General features: G+C 20.7%; 5 protein-coding genes across 5 annotated transcripts; 4 read left to right on the forward strand and 1 right to left on the reverse strand. All coding sequences in view use genetic code 6, as the record gives it.

The window, feature by feature from the left end:
• Positions 1-451: 451 nt before the first annotated feature.
• TTHERM_01141490 (hypothetical protein) lies at positions 452-2,680 on the forward strand (the record flags this gene model as incomplete). The annotated part of the gene is made up of 1 exon (XM_001030121.2): positions 452-2,680. The coding sequence occupies one exon, from the start codon at positions 452-454 to the stop codon at positions 2,678-2,680; it is 2,229 nt and encodes a 742-aa protein (XP_001030121.2).
• A 1,005-nt stretch (positions 2,681-3,685) lies between these two features.
• Positions 3,686-5,459, forward strand: TTHERM_01141500 (hypothetical protein; the record flags this gene model as incomplete). The annotated part of the gene is made up of 2 exons (XM_001030122.2): positions 3,686-4,742; positions 5,095-5,459. 2 exons carry the CDS (start codon positions 3,686-3,688, stop codon positions 5,457-5,459), a joined length of 1,422 nt encoding a protein of 473 aa, XP_001030122.2.
• Positions 5,460-5,846: 387 nt separating this feature from the next.
• On the reverse strand, positions 5,847-6,663 carry TTHERM_01141510 (hypothetical protein; the record flags this gene model as incomplete). Its single annotated transcript, XM_001030123.2, has 2 exons — positions 5,847-6,066; positions 6,188-6,663. The coding sequence occupies 2 exons, from the start codon at positions 6,661-6,663 to the stop codon at positions 5,847-5,849; spliced, it is 696 nt and encodes a 231-aa protein (XP_001030123.2).
• Positions 6,664-8,502: 1,839 nt separating this feature from the next.
• Positions 8,503-10,245, forward strand: TTHERM_01141520 (hypothetical protein; the record flags this gene model as incomplete). Its single annotated transcript, XM_001030124.3, has 3 exons — positions 8,503-9,374; positions 9,519-9,823; positions 9,881-10,245. 3 exons carry the CDS (start codon positions 8,503-8,505, stop codon positions 10,243-10,245), a joined length of 1,542 nt encoding a protein of 513 aa, XP_001030124.3.
• Positions 10,246-14,515: 4,270 nt separating this feature from the next.
• Positions 14,516-22,935, forward strand: TTHERM_01141530 (transmembrane protein, putative; the record flags this gene model as incomplete). Its single annotated transcript, XM_001030125.3, has 5 exons — positions 14,516-19,976; positions 20,036-20,144; positions 20,887-22,422; positions 22,476-22,720; positions 22,772-22,935. The coding sequence occupies 5 exons, from the start codon at positions 14,516-14,518 to the stop codon at positions 22,933-22,935; spliced, it is 7,515 nt and encodes a 2,504-aa protein (XP_001030125.3).
• Positions 22,936-23,123: the final 188 nt, after the last annotated feature.

The raw sequence follows: 23,123 nt of genomic DNA on the forward strand, positions 1-23,123 counted from the left end.
TTTTTTTTGTTAACAAATTTTTATATGGTCATATATTTACCATATTTAGATGGTATTATTAGTGTGTACCATATTTTATACATAACATCTTATTTATAATATTTAAAAATCCAATATTATGAATGATATAATTTAATAAAATTAATATTTTTTTATATGTTTTATTATATAAAAAATATGATTTTACAATAGATAAATTTATTAAATTATGTATAAATTCTATTTACATTAAAATTTTGATATTCATTAATATTCTAATATAATTAATTAATTTACTTTAATAAATACTTATTTTTTCTTAATTAACTAGCTAAAAACAAAATACTTTTTAAATGATAATAATTAATAAATCCCTTGTTAATTTAGTAAATTAAATAATATTTAATAATAAATAAGGTATTTGATATAAACTCATAAGTAATATAAAAGTATTTTATAAAAGCTAATAAATATGAGCTCTTTTAATAGCAAGATCTAATAAATTGACAAATATATAGAGATTGATGAAGTTTATATGAAAAATCATTCTGATATATTTAATAGATATAGAGAACTAGAAGTAAATATTGATCAGATTATAAAAATGATTTATAATAATGATAAAAATATGAATCCGATGAAATTCTTTCGAATATTAGAATCATAAAATTTACTTATTCTTCTCTTTGAAAATCTTATAGTCTTGATTAAACCCATAAATGAATAAAAGTTTAAATTGTTATTCAATAAATTTATGCTTTTATTTGATAAGTTCAAGGCTGCAATCAAAAATATTTCTAAAAATTTAGAAGATACTTTTAGAACTGACCAGATTATTCCTTATGAAAATGTCTTAGAAGTTAAATCTAATCTCATAAAAACTTATAATGAGCTAATAACTATTAAAAGTGAGATATTCTGCTCATAATAATCTAAGAATTAAAACAATTATCAACTAAATAAGAGTGATTAAAATATTTTGGAGTCTGAATATGGTGATTTATTTCAGAAAAAGCAACAAATGGAGAAAATCGTAGACTAGATTTTAAAAAAGTTTTAAGACGATAAATCAATTCATTCAAGATAATGCATGTAAATTTTAGAATAGCTAAATTTGCTAAAACCTCTTTTTTAAAATTTTGATGACTCTATTAAAGACATAAATGAAGAAAAATTAATTTAATTCTACAAAAGCTTTTAGAAAATATTCAAAAGATTTGAAACAAACACTAAGAATGCAAGTCAAATTATGGAAGATACTTTTTCAAATGGCAAAATCTCAAATGAGAAAATCTAGTAAATTAAATAGTGTGTTTTAAGTACAAAGAATGATCTATTAAGTATCTAAAAAGGAATCTTTACAATTTCTTAAAAATATTTAATATGGATAGATTACAACTTAAAAGATTTTGAAAATTAGAAATGTTTAAAAGAAATAAATTTGATTTGCGATCGAGTGATGAATGTTGTAGCATTTGATAAAGATTTAGATTTTAGATAATTTGTTAAAAATGAATAAGAACATATCTTGTATTTAATTATGAGTGGTAAAGCAGCTGGAGAACGCCCTGGTGATGGTTAAAATTTAAAATGGATTAAGTAACTTATTTAAGAAAAATAAGGATATTAGTTTGTATATGGAATTTTTATATTCGCTTCTAATAATAATGAATAACAATACTTCACTCCTCTTCTTGAGTCAGATAAAGGACTAATCTTAAGTGTAACTTAATCTTAATAAACCATCCAAAATAATATCAAAGATATAGTTTTTCCAAAAAAAAGCCTAAGAGTTATAGATATAAAATAGCTTTCTTCCTTTTTGAATGACAAAAAAGAAGAATTTCTTGATCTGGCTACAAAAGATTATTCAAATTACAATTTGGATGATTTTCATCCTGATAAACCATTCATAATCTCCTCAGTTTACAAATCTATTTCAAAAGAAATAAGAGAAAGATTTGAAAAAAAGAATTTGTATCAAAGATTAAATGAAGCTTAATAAATAATTTAAGAATGTCAAATTAGTATCCCAAAGTATATTATTGAACCTTAAGAAATATATGACGATTTAAAGCAGTGCTTCTCTGTTAATTAATATTAAAATTATGTATAAGTTGATTCCAAGAAAAGAAATTAAGAGGTAGCTATAAAAATATTAAAACTTTATACTAGAGAATCTTGTTTCTATTAATTTGTCAATAGTTTGCTTAGTATTTTGAATTAAGATCTTTTGATAGTACTTTGGGATATCGTTTTATGCCTAAGAATTTCTTTAAGCATTTTTAACGATGAAGTTGACTCTCAAATATTTAAACCATACAAATAAGAAGGCTAAGTAGATAAAGTAAGATCAAAACTCAATCTTTATAGAGGGACTGCTATCCCATAAGAAGTATTTAATTCAATATATAAAATAGGTTAAATTATTTGTATGTGTGGATTTTCTTCTTTTAGCTCAGAAATCAGCGTTGCTTATTTTTTTAGTAAAAAAGGCTAAGGAATAAAAGTTATTTTTGAATTTTTATATGAGTGTGGAACTGATTAATTTAGCCTAAGACCAAGATATTTAGATAAAATATCTGAATGTCCTGGTGAAAAAGAGTATTTGTTAAATTGTGGATCAGTATTTAGGATAATAAACATATATGAAAAAATAGATAAATAAGTAAAATACACATTTGTATAACTAAAAATATGAAGATAATTATTTATTTATTTATCCTTTATTTTAAATAATATTTAACTTCAATAAATATGATATTTATACCTTTTGACCACATTTTTTTCTAAATTCAATAAGTAATTTGTAATAAATTTATAATGAATTCAAAAAAACATATTAATAAAATTATTTTTTTGTTTTAAATAAATGAAATTTTAAAAATCAACTAATTATATTAAATATACAAGGATTTGAATATTTTTTAAATTTAATAAAATGATAGAATTATAAATTAAATAAATCAATTCAATCAAGACTTTTAAATTTTTAAACTAAAGCAAAATGATAAACTAAACAAGAAAATTAAAAATGAATTTTTTTCAATTTTTTTTTCAATAATTTCTGTATTTTAAATAAATAAAAAAATTTTAAAAACTAAATATTAATATTATTAATTTAAATAAATTTATTTCATTTTTAAGAAATATTAAAACTAAATAAAATTATTTAAATTTTTTTATTAAATGTTATCTTCAAAAAATAAAAAATGATTGAATATTTATTTTTTTAAGATTAATTTTTGTGATTTTTAAAATAAGAAAAATATTATTTTTTTGAAAATTAAAAAAAACAATTTTTTGTTTTTGCCATTTTATCTAATTCTCTAGCAAATTTCATTCTGCTTGATTTTATTAGTTTTTTTATTAGCATAATAAAAAGAAGAAAAAACCATTCAATAAAGATATTGAATGATAAAAAATATAAATTCGTTTTAAGCTAAAGAAAATAATGAAATTTTCATATCTATTAAATATTCTAATAGCTAAAACCCTATTTATTAAAGGAAGATTATTAATAATCTTTAATTAATTTCTTAAAATCTAAAACAAAGTTATTTAATTATAAATCAGATCAGTCTATATATTTATCCGCAAAGTATGAAGAATATTTCAATTCATTTAATTATTCGAAAAACAAAAATATGCTTTAAGCAAGGATAAGTTTTTTTTCATAAAAATAGAAATAAGGACTATTGATTAAATGCAGGATAGTTAGAAATAAGATTTCTTGTAAAATAAGGCTAAAATTGAAGAAGCAATAGATTCAATTTTGAAAAAGACCCATGATGAAAAATCTAAAGGATCTAGAGAATGCATGTAAATCCTAGATTAACTTTATGAAATTCAGCCTCTTTTAGAAACTGTAGACGATTCTATAAAAGATGTAAACCAAGATAAATTACAATAGCTGTATAAAACTTTTAGAAATCTATTTAAGTCATTCAAAGAGGATGTATCAGAAACTTCAAAAATGATAAACGATAACACATTTGATAAAGATAATAAGATAAACAAAGAGAAAATGAAATAAGTCATAGAACGAATTAAAAATATGAAATAAGAACTAGAAAATTTAAAAAATAAAATATTTGTCCCTTACAAAAAGTATTTAGTTTGGATAGATTAATGTGTTAAAAATGATGAAAATTAATTTTATTTAATTGAATTTAACAAAATTTGCAATGGTGCTATTGAAATTCATTCTTTCACTAATAATCAGGATTTTAGAAATTTTGTTGTAGAACACTCAGATTAAATGCTCTATATTATTATGAGCGGGAAGGCAGCTGGTGAGTCTTTCGAAGGGGATGGAAAAAACTTAAAATGGATCAAATAGCTAATTTAGTAGAAGTCTTCAAGTGAGTTTATTTATGGAATATATATATTTACTTCTTATGAAGGAGAAAAGTACTTTAAGCCTTTAATAAAATCAGAAAAAGGATTGGTCTTAAATGTTACTTGTGACCCAGGAACCATATTTGAAAATATAAGAAATTTAATTTTTCCAAAGAAATGCATAAGGGTATTACCAGTAGTCAAGCTATGTGAATTTCTTGATAAAGAGCTTATGGACTAATTTCTTTTATTAGCAAAACAGGATTACTCTAAAATATAACTTATTGACTATCATCCAGATAAACCCTATCAAATCTAATAAAAATTTAAGCTTTCTGAATTATTAATTAATAAATTTTAAAACAAAAATTTAAAACAAAGATTAGAAATCGCTTTTGAAATTATTAAAGATTAAAAGATAGGTATTGACTAAAATATCTTAGATAATAATATATATTAATCTATATTTGAGTGCTTTAAAAGTAAAGATAATAACCAAATAGCAGCAAGTATATTAAAGCTTTATACTAAAGAAACTAACTTCTACAAGTTCATAAATTCTTTGTTAAGTGTATTGAATCAAAACTTAATAATAATTTTTTGGGATCTTATTTTATGCTTTAGAGCAGCTCTAAATGTTTATGATGATTCTTAATTTTCTCAAATTTAACCCCCTAAAATTATTAGTAAAAATAAATTACATTTTTATAACATTTTAACTTACTAACAAACTAACTAACTTATTTATTTATTTATTTTTTTAAAAATATTCAGATAATTAATATGAAGAAAGAAAAGCAGCTACTCTTTATAGAGGAGTAGCTATACCAAAGGAGAGTTTTGAGTAGCTTTATAAGGTTGATTAATATATTTGCATGTGTGGATTTTCTTCCTTTAGTACTGACATTAATATAGCTTTAAATTTTTCTTTGAATGGCAAAGGATTAAGAGTTATTTTTAAAGTAGACTACTAATGTGGTAATTAACAGTATCCTTTGAGACCAAAATGCTTAATTAAACTTTCAAATTATGATGAAGAAGAATATCTAATGAATTGTGGAACTGTTTTTAAGATTAAATCCATTTATGATAAAATTGAAAACAATGATGTTATTAAATATGTAGAGCTAATTTTATGATGTTAATTATTATTTATAAATAAAACAAATGTATTTTTATTCTTAAATTCAAAATTTAAAAATTTATTTTATTTAAATTGATATGAATTATTTCCCAAATATAATTATATATTAAAATTTAATTATAAACTGAGGTTGGACATAAAATATTTTATCAAAAAAAATTTATAAAAAGTAATTCCCAAATTTGAAATAGCAAGCATGAAAAATATTTTTTATTATCAAGATTTGATAGCTTAATCAAATAAATAAAAATGGCAATTAGTAATACTAACATTAAACTAATGATCGTTGATAACAAAATTTACCAAATAGTTTTTAACAATTTTATAAATAATAAGTACTATTCAATTAAATAATTAATTTTATTTATCTACTATAGACTGTTCAAAGATTTTTAATCATTTTAGTTTATACAGGGCGGCCCAAAAAAAATTTCAATTCCTTTTATAATTTGTCATTATTATGTTCTTCTAAAACCTCAGATACATATTAAAAAATATGAGCTTTATCAATAAAGGTAATATTTCTCCTTTCAAATTCTAGATTCCTGAAGATGAACCTATCTATATCAGGAGAATAAGGATGTTAAGGAATATATTAAATTCTTTAATTTTATAAAAAAATTGATTGTTATCTAGAATTTTTGTGGATGGGCATTGTCCTGAATGATTATCAGGTTTTAATTTTTAAAATAATCTCTAAATTCTCTTAAAAATTGAATGTACCTTTCTGAGTCAATAGTCAAATACTAATCGAGAATAAAATAGAAATATTCTCCATAGTAAGTCATAGCCAAAATTAATAGGTGTTTTTTTGCTGTAATAATTCTTTTAAAAATTGTTTATTAGACAAAATTCTTATTATTTTTATCAACCGATTGTTGTTAATTTTATTTTGGTGATAATGGATCCATATAAATCCATTTTCCGTCTATTGCAAAGATATTTTCTTATATTGTATTCAGAATTATTTGAGTTTATTATATCTTATTTTAGATATTATTCTCATTAAAGTGATAAGTCACCCATTTAGTCATAATGCTCTTTTTATCTAAATCCTCATTTAACATCGTTTATATCCTTGATTGTTATATTTCTGTGATTTTGATTAAGGCTTTCAGAAATAAATGAAGGTCTTCTTCAATACATTACCTCACAATATATATGTTTTCTTATGCTCTAACTTCTAATTTACGACCCATCTTGATACTCTTTAGTCAGCTAATAGACTCTTCTCTCTCCAATTTCTAAGTTGTCTCCCAAAGCATTTTGAAGCTACTAATAAATTATTGATGGTTTTTCATTGTTTAACACCATCGTTTAAATAAAAAAATTTAAATTATCTTGCATTTTTTTTGAATAAAGCTATAAAACTAATTTCTATTTTTCTTTCTAATTAGCAAGCGAATTCTATTTCTTGTACATATATGAAATATATTATTTAAATATCAGTCTTGCTATGTATCATATTATAAATATTGAATTTAGTTATTAATCAAAAAAAGAAATACTAATTGTAAAAATAGAAATTTTTTTTGGGTCTCACAGTATTTATAATTTTAATTTGACATAAAAATTATGTTTTTATTCTACAAATTAAAATCATGCTTTAAATGAATTTCTATCTATTTTATGATATTATTTCTTTCTAGTTATAAAACATAGATTGAATGATCAAATAAATTGAAATTAAAAATTAAATTTTTACTGTTTATTTATATAGTATTTAACCTAAATTTTAAATAAATAGATTATAAATTCTTAACAAATTTAAAAAAACTTTTTTTATTATTTATTTTGAATAATTAAAATTACTTCAAAGAAACATAAAATATAAGCATAAATAAAATATTAATAAATGAAGACTCTATTTTTTCTAAGAAAAGAAATTAAGTAATAGCTATAAAAAGATTAAAACTTTATACTAGAGAGTCTTGCTTCTATTAATTTGTCAATAGTTTGCTTAGTATTATGAATCAAGATCTTTTGATTGTACTTTGGGATATCTTTTTATGCCTAAGAATTACTTTAAGCATTTTTAACGATGAGGTTGACACTCAAATATTTAAACCATACATTTATCTTTTATTTTAAATAAAATATTTAACTTCTATATTTGTGATATTTATACCTTTCGAAAACATTTTTTTTCTAAAGTCAATAAGCAATTTTTAATAACTTTATTATTAATTCAAAAAATTATATTAAAAAAGTATTTGTTTATTTTAAATAAATGAAATTTGATAATTATATTAAATATAAAAGTATTTGAATATTTTTTAAATTTAATAAAATTATTGAATTTTAAATTAAATAAATTAATTCAAGACTTTTAAATTTTTAAACAAAAGTAAAATGATAAACTAAACAAGAAAATCAAAAATGAAAATTTTTTAATTCTTTTATTAAATAATGTATGTATTTAAAATAAAAATTTTTAAAAACTAAATATTAACATTATTAATTTCTTTTTTAAAAAATATAAAAACTCAATAAATTATTTATTTCTTTTTATTAATTGCAATTTTCAAATTTATTGAATATTTATTTTTTAAAAATTAATTAATAATCCTATCTAAAGTAGATTTTTAAAATAAGAAAAAAATTATCTTTTTTAAAAATTTAAAAAAGCTATTTTTTGTTTTTGCCATTTTATCAAAGACACTAAGAATAATCATTCTGCTTGACTTTGACAGTTTTTTTATTACCATAATAAAAAGAAGAAAAAACCATTCAATAATGAAATTGAATAATAAAAAATATAAATTCGTTTTAAGCTAAAGAAAATAATGAAATTTTTATATCTACCAAATATTCTAATTGCTAAAACCCTATTTATTAAAGGAAGATTTTTAATAATCTTTAATTAATTTCTTAAAATCTAAAACAAAGTTATTTAATTATAAATCAGATCAGTCTATATATTTATCCGCAAAGTATGAAGAATATTTCAATTCATTTAATTATTCGAAAGATAAAAATATGGTTTTAGCAAGGACAAGTTTATTTTTATAAAAATAGAAATCAGGACTATTGATTAAATGCAGGATAGTTAGAAATAAGATTTCTTGTAAAATAAGGCTAAAATTGAAGAAGCAATAGATTCAATTTTGAAAAAGACCTATGATGAAAAAACTAAAGGATCTAGAGAATGCAAGTAAATCCTAGATTAACTTTATGAAATTCAGCCTCTTTTAAAAACTGTAGACGATTCTATAAAAGATGTAAACCAAGATAAATTACAATAGCTGTATAAAACTTTTAGAAATCTATTTAAGTCATTCAAAGAGGATGTATCAGAAACTTCAAAAATGATAAACGATAACACATTTGATAAAGATAATAAGATAAACAAAGAGAAAATGAAATAAGTCATAGAACGAATTAAAAATATGAAATAAGAACTAGAAAATTTAAAAAATAAAATATTTGTCCCTTACAAAAAGTATTTAGTTTGGATAGACTATAATATTGAAAATGATGAAAGTTTGTTATATTTAATTGAATTTATCAATATTTGCAATGGTGCTATTGAAATTCATATTTTCGATAATAATGAGGATTTTAGAAATTTTGTTGTAGAACACTCAGATTAAATGCTTTATATTATTATGAGCGGGTCGGCAGCTGGTGAGTCTTTCGAATGGGATGGAAAAAACTTAAAATGGATCAAATAGCTAATTTAGTAGAAGTCTTCAAGTGAGTTTATTTATGGAATATATATATTTACTTCTTATGAAGGAGAAAAGTACTTTAAGCCTTTAATAAAATCAGAAAAAGGATTGGTTTTGGATGTCACTAGTAATCCAAAAATCATATCTGAAAATCTAAGAAATTTAATTTTTCCAAAGAAATGCATAAGGGTATTACCAGTAGTCAAGCTATGTGAATTTCTTGATAAAGAGCTTATGGAGTAATTTCTTTTATTAGCAAAACAGGATTACTCTAAAATATAACTTATTGACTATCATCCAGATAAACCCTATCAAATCTAATAAAAATTTAAGCTTTCTGAATTATAAATTAACAAATTTTAAAACAAAAGTTTAAAATAAAGATTAGAAATCGCTTTTAAAATTATAGAAGATTAAAAGATTGGTATTGACTAAAATATCTTAAATAATAATATATATTAATCTCTATTTGAATGCTTTAGAAGTTAAGATAATAGTCAAATAGCAGAAAGTATATTAAAGCTTTATACTTAAGAAACTAACTTCTACAAGTTCATAAATTCTTTGTTAAGTGTATTGAATCAAGACTTAATAATAATTTTTTGGGATCTTATTTTATGCTTTAGAGCAGCTCTAAATGTTTATGATGATTCTAAATTTTCTCAAATTTAACCCCCTAAAATGATTAGTAAAAAATTACATTTTTATAACATTTTAACTGATTTATTATTTTAAAAATATTCAGATAATTAATATGAAGAAAGAAAAGCAGCTACTCTTTATAGAGGAGTAGCTATACCAAAGGAGAGTTTTGAGTAGCTTTATAAGGTTGATTAATATATCTGTATGTGTGGATTTTCTTCTTTTAGTACTGATCTTAATATAGCTTTAAAATTTTCTTAGAAAGGCTAAGGAATAAGAGTTATTTTTAAAGTAGACTATGAATGTGGTAATTAACAGTATCCTTTGAGACCAAAATGCTTAAGTGAACTGTCAGAATATGATGAAAAAGAATATCTAATGAATTGTGGAACTGTTTTTAGGATTAAATCCATTTAAGAAGAAATTGAAGATAATAATGTTATTAAATATATTAATCTAATTTTGTGATGTTAATAATTATTTAAAAAATAGAACCTATTTTTATTCTTAAATTCAAAATTTTAAAATATATTTTATTTTATATGAATTTTCCCAAAAATAATTAGATATTAAAATTTAATTTTAAAAAAGGCTGATAAGTTGGACATTAATTAATATTTCATTTATTTAAATATTTTTAAAAAAGTAATTCCCCAAATTTAAAAGAGTAAGCAATTAATTTTAAAAAAAAATATTTTACAAGTTTTTTTTGATATGAATACATCAAAATTTATAACATAGAGGTTTTCAGTTAGAAAGATGTTTAGAAAAATGAAAAATTAACTAAATCTGTTACCATTTAAATAATTTTTTTAAAATATTTACTTTATTTTTATCGATTTTAAAGTGTAGAAAGGAAAAAATCATAGATTTATTACCTTTCAAAAAATTATTTTTTATATTTTTTTTACTTCTTTTATTTTTCTTTCTAAATAGTTATAAAAATATAGTAGATTGAATGATCAATAAAATTAAAATTAATTTTTTACTTTTTTTCTCTATCAAACCTTTGTATAAATAAATAGATTATAAATTCTATAACAATTTAAAAAATAATAATAATTATTTATTTATTTTGAATTAATTAATTAATACAACATTAAAGAAACACAATAGATAAGCATTAAAAAAGTGTTAATACATGAAGACTCTATTTGTTCTACTTTACTTATTTATAAGCTTTTTATGTATTAAATAAGCTTTTTCTCAAAATTAAAACTGCTCAATAATTGGATGCTCATTATGCTATTTTGACTAAAACCAAAACAAAGAAATATGTACATAATGCAAAGAAGGGTACTCTTTAAATAATCAAGGCTGCATTTATTAAAATTGTCCACCTTACCTATTTTATTAGACATCAAATTAAATTAGTGAATCTGAGGTAGAAGATGGGGAGTGTTTATCAATATGTAACTAATTTTACAAAGGGAATCCCTATAACAATCTTTGTGAGTAAATATTTGAATGCACAACCTCAATAACCACACCAAATAGCATATATGATTTGAATTAATTGTAAAAATTTATAATCTATCAAGATAATTATTATGTTGCTGTTTACTAAAGCTACTTAATTATGTATACTTTTGAAGAAGGTACATTTGTTTAACATTATCAATTTGAAGCAGAAGATATTTTACTTTACTTTTTTAATGGAAAAATATTTATGCTGAGGAATGATAATTCTATTTAAATATGGGACCTTGTTAATAACAGTAGATTTAAAATTCCTTTGTAGTAGAACATTAAATTAGATAATAAAAGTTAACTAATATTAACAAATTTCTAATAAATACTACTTTTGAATGCAAATATACAATCTAATTAATTTGAGTTCACATTTGTTTTTTCTTTTTCTTAATTAAATTAGTAATAGTAATATTCTTTTCAAATTTAATAAGAAAACAAATTAATTTTCATTAGCGGCAATGATCTAATAATTACATACAACCAGCAATCTTTTTAAATTTTTATAATTCAAATGAATTAAATAAATTAATAATTATTTGCAAATTTATTATTTGATTCAACTTAACAATCTGCCTCATTTTTACTCTCATAAAAACTAATATTTGCTTATAAATCATAAGAATATATAAATTTAATATTCTAAGATCAGTTTATACAAATTAATGATAAAAATGAAACAGATATAGTTTTAAAAACTCTAAATGTTGAAAAAGTAAGAGTTTATCAAGTAAATTATCAGTAAAAATAATTAGATAAGATTCTATTTCTATCAAACAATTAGGTATTTGATGAATCAAGATATTTAATTTTATCTGGGGATAATAATTACTAAATAATAGATTTTGAAATATTCTAAATAGGTTAAATAGATGAACTGATTTTATTTATAGTGACTAATCAACAATAATTAATCATTTTTCAATATCAAAGAGACTTAATGACATTCACATAAGTAAATTAAATTCAAGTTTTAATACCAAATAACTAAATAAAATTATTCCCAACAAGTGAAAATTTTAATTTTACGTCTACAATTTAATCTTCAACAAATTCTCAAGTTGTTATAGTGACAAATTAGATTTAAATTTTTTATGATATCTATCCAATTTAGAGGAAAATAATAAAAAATTTTGATTTACCTTATCCTCTTTTGTATAACTCAGCTAATGTAAATTCAATAGTATAGTTTTACCCTATTCAATAAGTTGCTTAATGCTTAAGTAATGGTGATATTGTAATATTTGATATATCTAATAATTAAAACTAAATTATTATTGGGTATTTTTAAAATTAAAATGATACATGCTTTTAGCTTTAGATAATTATAGGAAATATATTGATTGCTTAAATGAATCAAAAACTTTTAATTATTAATCCATATCTTAATTTAGTGTAAAAAGTAATAACATACAATGAATAAATTATTATGATAAGTGTCAATTATGACAAGTTAGCAGTGTAAACAGTAAAGTGCTTAAATATTTTAAATGAAACCTTCTAAACAGTATTCGAAGAATGCAATTCTTTGATGAGTTTAAATAATGTATAAATTGCAATTTCTTAAAATGTTTATATTTATACTTAAAAGGAAACGAGTTTAAATCTTTATCAGATAGATTTTTTAAATAGAAATTATTCTTTAATATATCAACAATCATTTACAAATGCAATTTAATTTTTTAGATTTATAAACTTCTAAACATAAAAAGATATAGAGTCGTATTCTTATAGTGTAAATGAAATGATTGTTTTTGACACTCAAAGAAATTTTATAATTCTTAATTCTTAACTTAGAATAATTTACTCTGAAGCAAATTTATTTTTAAGCAATATTAACGATGCAAGAAGAGTAATTAATGACATTAATGTTTATTTTATTATTGGGGTACCTGTATAAGACAATTCGAGCATATATTTAGGAATGATTTAAAAAGATAAATAAAGTAATACAGTTTAAATTGATGGAAACATATTTTTTAATTCAATATTCTATGGAGATCCTGAGAAGATAATAAATGATTGTGGAGTTATTTACTACCAATTTAGATAAATTATACCTAATGATTTATTTACAACAATAAGATAAATAACATTTGATCCTATAAGAAATTTATAAGTAACTAATGGTTTATATTAAGTAATATTATAATCAATCACAAAAACTGAATAAAAAATAACAATCCCTTCTGAAAACCACCTAGATTATGTAGGAACTAATAGAAGTTCATTATCAATGACATATCTAAAAAAAAAAATTTATGAAGTAATAAATTTATAAAAGATTCTTCCATAATAAATCTAAAGCAATAGGTAAATATAGTAGTTAAAGCAAAGTGTTATACTAGGTGTCATATTTGTAAGGACGAATTATGAAGTAATTTTAATTTCTTTCTTTACAAATAAATTATTACAAATAATTACACCAACTTTAAAGTAATTTGTTTTTAAAGATATGACTATATTAGAAGATATAAATTCTGCTCTTTTTATAAGTTAAAGAGAAGTTTAATTATTACATTTTAGCACTTCTATATAAACTTACAAATACGATTAAATGACTTCTATAAAAGGAATTATATATGATTAATTCACAACATATTTTTATGTTTTCGGAAATGGAATCAACTGTCTTGATAAAAATCTTAACTAAATATATTAAATATTAAGTTAAGAAGTAAATAATACAGTAATGTAATGCTTAGATAGTAGAGATTTACTTGTATGTAATCTTTAAATAAATTTAATCTATTTCATTGATAAAAAATCTAAAAGTATTATTTAAAAACTAGTAATAACGTAAATATAAAATTATAAAATGGCCTTAGATGAAACCTACAATCGTATCTATGTCTATGATTAATCATTTGTAGTCTTTAATTTTTAAGGTTAATTCTTAAATATGTATTAACCTTAAGTTGGGTATATACTTTAGCTTTAGTTCGAAGACTAATTTTTGATACTTGTGTCTCCGATATGTAAAATTAATTTATTTATTTTTTTAAATAAAATTATTTGACTAGACAAGTTTATAATTTTTGAATATAAACCTAATAAATAAACTTTATACAATTCTAACTAAGAATACAAAAAATTTTTTTATAAATTTCATTGTAATTAAGTTAATATATGATAAATGCGCACTGTGACTAGTGGTAAATATTTAAAAGCAATACACCTACAAATTTTATTTTTGTGAATTTAAGTACTAGTATATTTATTAAATATTTTTATTTTTTATTATATTGATATTTGATTTTTTTAGAAAATGTAAAATATATTTTAAAAGTAAATTTAATAAACTATTAAATACTTTTTAATTAGCTCTCAATAAATTTATATATTAAATTTAAAAATGAGTGTTATCTAATTTTAATATATAAGCTAAATACTGGGATTCCCAGAAATATTATAATAGTATTAATAAATTTTTTAATTTTGTTAAAAAGGTATAATAATTTATGACAGAATAGATATTTTAGTGGAGACAAATATATAAACTGTTAGTGGTTTTTTAATTGATGGATATATTTATTGTAAAGAATTAAATTTGATAATATTTTACATAAATACTTCAATATTTGCTTAACTGTATGTATATGACATTAAATAGAAATTATAGATAGCTTAAATTACAGGAAATCTAAATTAAGATGGTTAAGTAGCAGGATTGACTTATGAGATCTAATCTTAGTATGTTTAGTTTATTGATACATTAGGAAACTATTATATTTTTGATATGTTTGATTCATTTAGTTTAGAAAATTTATTTAGAATAACTGAAGTAATAGATAGATAAGAAAAAGTTTAAGGATTAGATTATGATTACAGGACAAATAATGCAATAATATATACAGATTAAAGTATATACATAATTGACTATACTTAAGTTAATTAATAATTTATGCCTTCTCTCTCTGACCAAAGAAGTTTATTCACTCAAATAAATGAATCTACTTATATTTTAGTTGATAGCTAAAACTAATTATATAGATACTCCAACTAATCATTAAAATTCGAAAGATTTTTCGATAATTAAAATTTAAAAGAAGTTAGATATAATCAAGAAACTGATTCTTTGGTTATAGCTTTTGAAAACAAGATAAGTATATGTATTTAATACGAGTAAAATAGAATTAGTTATTTCAATCAAAATTGCACTGAAATTGATATGCCTTTTCAGTAATTTATTTTAGATAATATCTTTTTATCCTCCTCAAAAATAATCTATCATTATGATTTGTCTACTGTCTAATTAATAAACTAAATAGTACTTAATCCATAATTGTTTCTTATAAAATTTTTAAAAATTTAAAATTTATTACTTTTCGGAATAAGTAATGGCACTCTTATTTAGTATGACATTTCTACCTAACAATAAGCATATTATAGCATTTCTTTATCTAATAATATAAATCAATCATTTCTATTTTTATAAATAGAAAATGTTAATAGAACTATGATTGCTTACGCTGCTACAAATTTAGGAATAGTATTAATTATTGATTTATAAAAATAGATGATATTAGATTAAATAAATTTACTTTTATTAAGTAATATCGATCAAGAATAAGGTACATTATTGACAGGTTTTTCATATGATGAGTTATATAATAGATTCATATTTTTTTTCAGCGGTGATAAGAAAGCTTATATTTGGGATTATAATAAAGATTAGCTTATAGGATACTTACCTTTAATTACTACTTTCAGAAACTATATTATCATGACAAAGAATTATATAATAATATAAAATACATTTAATCTAAGCTTTTTTAAGAAATAAGATATCTATAGGTTAGTTTCAACTATTTAATTTCGCTTATAGTATGATATTTTGCAAGAATTTGAAATAATTGAGGAAAAATATTTGCTCTGCTTCTTTACTGATAAGTTTTAATTCTTTGTTTTATTTGAAGATTCATCAAATTAATAAATTATAAATTTTTAACTTGAAAATCAAAAAGAATTGCCATATCCTTAGCTTCTTGGTTATAATTTAAATTTAGATTAAGGCTATTTGAAAGTATATGGAGTATCTTAAAGAAATGTATTTGAAGATAAACACAACTTAAATATTTATCAATATAATTCTAATATTACTATCTGCTCGAGTCAAATAGAAAATTCTAATTTATTTGATAGTTAAAAGAATTTATAATCAATATAGCCATTAATGCAATCAATTTAAGGAGCTTATGGTAGAACACTAATTTAATAATAAAATTGGAGTTTTTTAATATTTTTGGATATCTAAAATAGTAATTTGAAAATGCTTTAATCATTATTTTAATAATCAAATTAAATAAATATCTAAACATTTTTAAATTTTAGTACAAATTCTAATGTCACCTTGAGTAATCAACTTTTCGAATTTTTTAATCAAGATTAATATTACTTATCAAACTTTAACTTTTTGTTTGACTAAGCTGGATCTCAAAATTATACTTTTGCCTTAAATTCTTCATTTACTGAAATTAGAATGTTGGAAATTAGTTTAGTTAATTAATTAATATAAGAATAGTAAATCATACTTAATAACTAGAATTTAGTTGTTATTCAGAATTTAACAATTTCAGGAATTACTTTTAATTCATTAAAAAACAATGCTTCATCAGATTAATCTCTTATTATTTTTGATTCTATTAAAACAATATCATTAATAAATTTAAATATTTTTGAAAATAAAGGAAACACAGCAAATGAAAATTTTATTATATTTAATGATATTAAAACTCTTATAATTAGTTAATTAAAAATAAATGATAATGATAATATTTTTTCTTTGATTAAATTTTAAAATGTAGAGACTTTGATTATTGAAAATTTATAAGTTCAAAGTAATATCATTAACAAAAATGGTTTTAATTTTTAAAATAGTAATGACTATAATAAATTTATAATATAAGAGAATAATTTGTGTTACAATACTATTCTTTGCTTTGTTGGATGCTAAAACATAACTATTAAAAACTCAAAATTAACAAATAATGAAGATTATAATTTAATATAAACATATTCATTTTATTACTAATAAAGCAATCTGATTTAGCTTCTTTTAAATGAAATAAATTTAAATAACTTAAATGTTACATAAAATAGTGCTAATCCTTTTTCTTTTTTGATAAGTTTAGATAATACTTTGGTAAATATTAATTAGCTGAATTGTATTAAAAATAATAACAATATGATAATTTAAAAATCAAAATCATTATTAATTAAAAATAGTTAATTTATAGAAAATTCATCATTAAATGGAGGTGCTATGTATTTAGATTAAATTTAGAATTCAATTTTGATCTAAAATTCACTATTTTAATATAACAAAGCAATACAGAGTGGTGGTGCTTTTTATATTTATGTAACTAAATAAATTACTTTTGAGATAGATCATAAAAGTTTAATTTCTAAAAACAATGCACTTATAGGAGGTGGATTACGTTATATTTATCCAGATACTCCTTCTCCTTAAGAATATATCCCTTAAGGCTTTCCTTACAGTTATATTATTATCAAAAATACAGCTGAAATATATGGAGATAATGTAGCATCATACTTAAAAAATATATAAATTAGTTAGATTATTATCTAAAATGATATTAATGTTGGAAATAAAGTATCAGAAAATGAAAATTCTAGTTCAATTAAATAATATGAAATAAATGATTTTTAAAGCGGAGGACAATTATTATTGAGAGTAATTTTGCTTGATCAAGAAGGAAGAAAACTAACTTTTTCTAAAGAAAATTTGATAGATTAATAATATCCTCCTGATATTTAGTAAGAATTAGAGAATATTTAAATTTAAATAACAAATTAGTAAAAAACAAAAGAAATAATAATTTTAGGTAACAATTTAGTTAATTATTATGATTATAACTCAACCTCAAACACATTTGATATTTAAATATAAATTTAATCTAAACCTAAAACTTAAGATTTACTTTAAGTTTAAGCCAACACAGCTATAGCAAATGGATTAATTCCTCCAATTAAAATAAATATAAATTACAGAAATTGTAAAATAGGAGAAATTATTTAAAATATCAACTCAAATATAATTATATGCTAATACTGCTCAAATGGAACCTACTCTATTATAGATCCAAATGTATTAAATTATACTTATTTATCTGTGGATAACTATTGCAAATCTTGTCCCTAAGGTTCTGCAACCTGCTAAGGTGAAAATATTATTCTGTAAAACGGTTACTGGAGGATTAATAAACTATCTGATGTAATTTTATAATGCAGTTTAGCCAGTGAATATTGTTAAGGAGGTTACAATGAAGGTTGTACAGATGGGCATATTGGACCATTATGCTAAGAATGTGATATTTTAGGAGTGGAATAAAAAAATAATGTGAGATATACAGAGGGTGTATTAAAAGGAACATGCAATACTTGTCCAAGTTCTATAAGTTTGGTTTTTTATGAAGTATTTATGATATTAGTACTAACTGCTTATTTTTTTTTTAATTTCTACATATTTAAGAAAAGCTTCATTTATTAACAAACTTGCTATTACTTAAGAATATTACATATTCTTCCAATCAATAAAAGCTCATTTAGGAGTATATAAGGTTCTTTTATAAAAATATATGTCAATTATTGCTAACTATCTTCAATCATAATTAACGATACTAGATCAATACCTAATTTAAATATAGTTTAAGATTTTATTGGATCTTTTTGCAACAAAGTTATGATCTAATATATCTGTCTGATTGATGAATAATTTCTGAAAAAGTATAGTAAAATTGGAATATAAATTTTTATCTATACTCTGATTCCTTTTTTACTTGGAGGTTTTCAACTTATTTGCTTGTTTATTTTCTCTAAAGTTTTCAAATATAATGTAAAGAAATATGACTATTTGTCATTTTTAAATATCTTACTGATGTACTTTTAAACCTAATAAACTTTTTTTTTTGCTTAATCTCTTTCTTGCGTAGAGATAGGTTAATAAAACTATTCTAGTTTAGACTTAACTCAACAATGCTCATCTTAAATAGTTTTAGAAGTCATAAAACCAATATCAATAGCTTTTATTATAATTTGGAATTTATTCCCTTTATATATTATCTATAAACTGTTTTAAAATTCACAAATACTGAATTTTTGTTCAATAAAATATTCTTTAGGTTATTACTATAATGAACTTAGACCATCGTATTATTACTGGGAGTTTGTCAGGATATACATCAAAATAGCTATTGTTTTAATTTTTGTTTTGCTGTAATAGAAATATAAACATCTCTCATACAATTTAATTAATGTCATCATACTTTTATATATAAAAAAAATCAGTGTAATAAAACCTTTCTTATTTAAAGATATTAACAAATGTGAAATATACTCTCTATTAATGCTAATATCTAAAATAATAATACAAATGCTAATTGAGTTGAATATATTTCAAGTAAGCATTGACTTTATAATGGTTGCAATGAATTACTTTTTACTATCATACTTTATTTTGATTATAATTGTGAAAGATTAATAGAGCACTTTAAGAAAATTAATATTATTTACTATAAACAAATTACTTACATAAAAATATAAAGATAAATTATAATTATCAAAAAATAATTAGCTAAAAACATTTATGAGGTGGAAGCTGTTAAGAAACTCAATTAAGAAAAAAAAGAATGAATAAATTATTATTAATATTCCGTAGCTTGATAGGACAAGATTAACTGAAAATATATCATTAAAAAAGTCAAAAAGTAATTTTTTTTATTTAGTTTCATAAATTTAAATAATTAAATATTTATATTAAAAATAGTTTTATCTCAAAATGAAAGGAAGTCTTTATTTGAAAATGAAGATTACTTGAATTTTTCCTCCGATTTGTAGGAGTCCTAATCAAAAGCCTAGGATATTAAGCTATCTAGGTTTTCTAGTGGGGTTTATTTCAAAAAATAGCTTTAGCTTTCAAATTAATTTTCCTAAATAGATTGATAATTTTTTAACTTAACATTCTTGAAATAACTTTATTTTTTTTATTAATATTTTTAGTTAAAAATAAAGTTTTTTATTAATATTTATGTGCTAAAAAATTGCAAATCTATATTTTTAAACATTTGATTTATAAAGAGCAATAAAAAAAAAGAATTCAAATAGTTAAAAGCTATTGACATAGAATTTATAATATATAAAAAATAAAAATTAGTTAATATTGCTTTTTTTAATAAATTTATTTATTTATTTTGAAGATAACTATTTTAATTAAAAAACCATCTAATAAAAATTTTTAAACAATTATTCTATTACTATCAATAAATTTTATAAATATAAAAAATAAAAATTAGTTAATATTGCTTTTTTTAATTAATTTATTTATTTATTGATTTAATTTTGATGATAATTATTTTAATTAAAAAACCACCTTAATTTAATAAATTTAAAGCAAAGTAGAACCAAACCTTATAATACAATCTTTTCTATTCTAAATATGAAAATAACATAATTAGATTTGTTTTCTTCGCAATTTTAGTTTAATGTAGGAAAGTAATATTAGAAAAGCGGTACATTCTAAGGGTTGATATTGTCATTTTCATCTGTAATCTTAGTTCTTTCTTATTTTATCTACTTACTTAGTCTGTATCTAAACAACTAAATTGATCCAAAATTTAGATTTCAAAGCTTTGTAGTTGATGAAAAAATTGAAGTACCTCTGAGTTAAGATCTAGTAGGGTTTGTGTTTAACTACAATGCCTCAATGAGTATAGACAAATATCAAGAAGAAAAAAATAAAACATACTTAGTTTATTACGCCTATTTTTATTATCAAAATGGTACTTTTTCATAAAAATTTGACCTTGATGTTATAAAATGTACTGATCCTAAGCTTCAAGGGTATAATTGTGTAGATTTCTCCAAAATAAGTAACTATACGCTTGTTTTAGATAACAGTGCTAATGTAATTTCATAATTATTTATTAACCTATATAGCTGTTTGGACATAGATCAAGTCAAAAAAACTGTCCCTTAAAATTGTGCTTCGCAGTAAGATATAGATGATATAATAAATGGAAGTTAATCCTTATTTTATCTAAAAATGAAAGTATAATAATATAATACAACTTCAAAATAAATTTAGACAAATTATAGAAATATTTATAATTTTTTACTTTCCAATTAATTTACAATTACTACTTTAAAAACTTAAAAATAAGAAACATAAGTAAATGAAGGATTAATATTTTAGACTAAATAAAATTTCTAATCTCCCATTTAGTACGACCCAGTTAATTTAAGCTATGATAGATAGTTCTCATTGCAATAAGGATTAGGACCGTATAACTAAGTTTCTATCTACTTGGATGAAATTGTATAGCAATTCTAAATTTAGTATCCATCAATAACTGAAATATTTGCTCTTGTTAATAGTGTTGCTTCTATTGTCTTAGCTTCTAAATTTTTAGGACGGTATTATTCCTAAAGATAAATCTAACAAAACTTCTTCATGCTTTTTTTAAGAAGATTATTTTAAGAAAAAAACCAATAAATATTTGAACATAATCAATAGGATACTCTGTAAAACAAATAAAAGCTTTAAAATTAAAATGTTAATGAGGAAGCGACTGATGATTTTTTAGAACAGCAAAATAAAATTGATTTGAAAATCCCTAACTTTGAAACAAAGTTTAGAGATTATGTAGAAAAAAGTCAAGTCAATAATTTTTAATAAGATAATTTAATAAATGAGTTAAAATTCAAAAACTAAGAAGATACTATTTAAGAGTAAAAAGGGGATGATACAATTTAAATTAGTCAATCATCACATTTTTCAAAAAGCCCCTAAAATTAATACGAATTTAAAAACTATCAAAATGATTCTAAAATTAGCATTTTTGATAAATAAATTCATAATTAAATTCAAACAAGTAAATTTTTTGATTTTTAGAGATAAGTTTTTCTTGATTAAAGAAGTTAAAGTTTGAGAAAATAAACAAATTTCAATATAAATGAGCTTGATAGTATAAACTTTACAAGTAGTGTAGAAAAAAAAGATAAAATGAATAACTTTGTTTCTGAAATAGAAGCTAAAAAGAAACTTTCTTATTTTTAAAATTAAGGAAGTATAAAAATTAACATTTCTTAAAAATTAAAAGCAATTTATAGTAATTAAGTGAAGCAAACTATTCAAAATTTTATTTTTAAGCCAAGGTAAGTATAATTTTATTTTGGATAAACAAAATCAAATAATTTTTTAAAAATAGATTATTGAATACAAAATAGTACCTTAATTCTAAGGGTATATATGTGAATTCCTTAGCAAAAATTGGAAAAGAAGTTAAAAAGAGTTTAGATATTTATGAATTTTACAAAGACATCATTTTCTTAAAAAAAGCTATTACAATACTTCTCAGCAAAGATTAATTGGCAGCAATTTAGCTTGTTAATCTGACAGATAATTTTTTGAATTTAGACTTAAATAGTAAAGATTTTAAAACTGAATACAAAAGTAAATATTAAATTAAACAATTTATTTACTATTTTTAATATTTATTATTAGATTCAAAAAGAAAACTAAATTACTTTGAAAAGTAATTTATAATTTTGCAATCAGATTAATTACAAGCTGAATATATTGAAAAATTTTTCAAAAGAAGATAGAAACTAGAATAAATAAATGAAGTAGATTAAAGAATCATTTCTTCCATCTTTAATAAATAGTGATTAAAAAACCTAATTTATTAATTAAAAATTAAATATTTTTATTTATTGCTTTTTTTTATATATTCAATACACATTATTTGAAATTTAGTAGTTTTCAATAGACATTTACTTTCTTTAATTTATTTATTATAATTCAATATGTATAAATTCTTTTTCCATTTATTTAATTGAATTTAATAAACCTTATT

This window comes from Tetrahymena thermophila (genome assembly GCF_000189635.1).
Source record: "Tetrahymena thermophila SB210 genomic scaffold scf_8254630, whole genome shotgun sequence".
NCBI classification, from domain to species: domain Eukaryota; phylum Ciliophora; class Oligohymenophorea; order Hymenostomatida; family Tetrahymenidae; genus Tetrahymena; species Tetrahymena thermophila.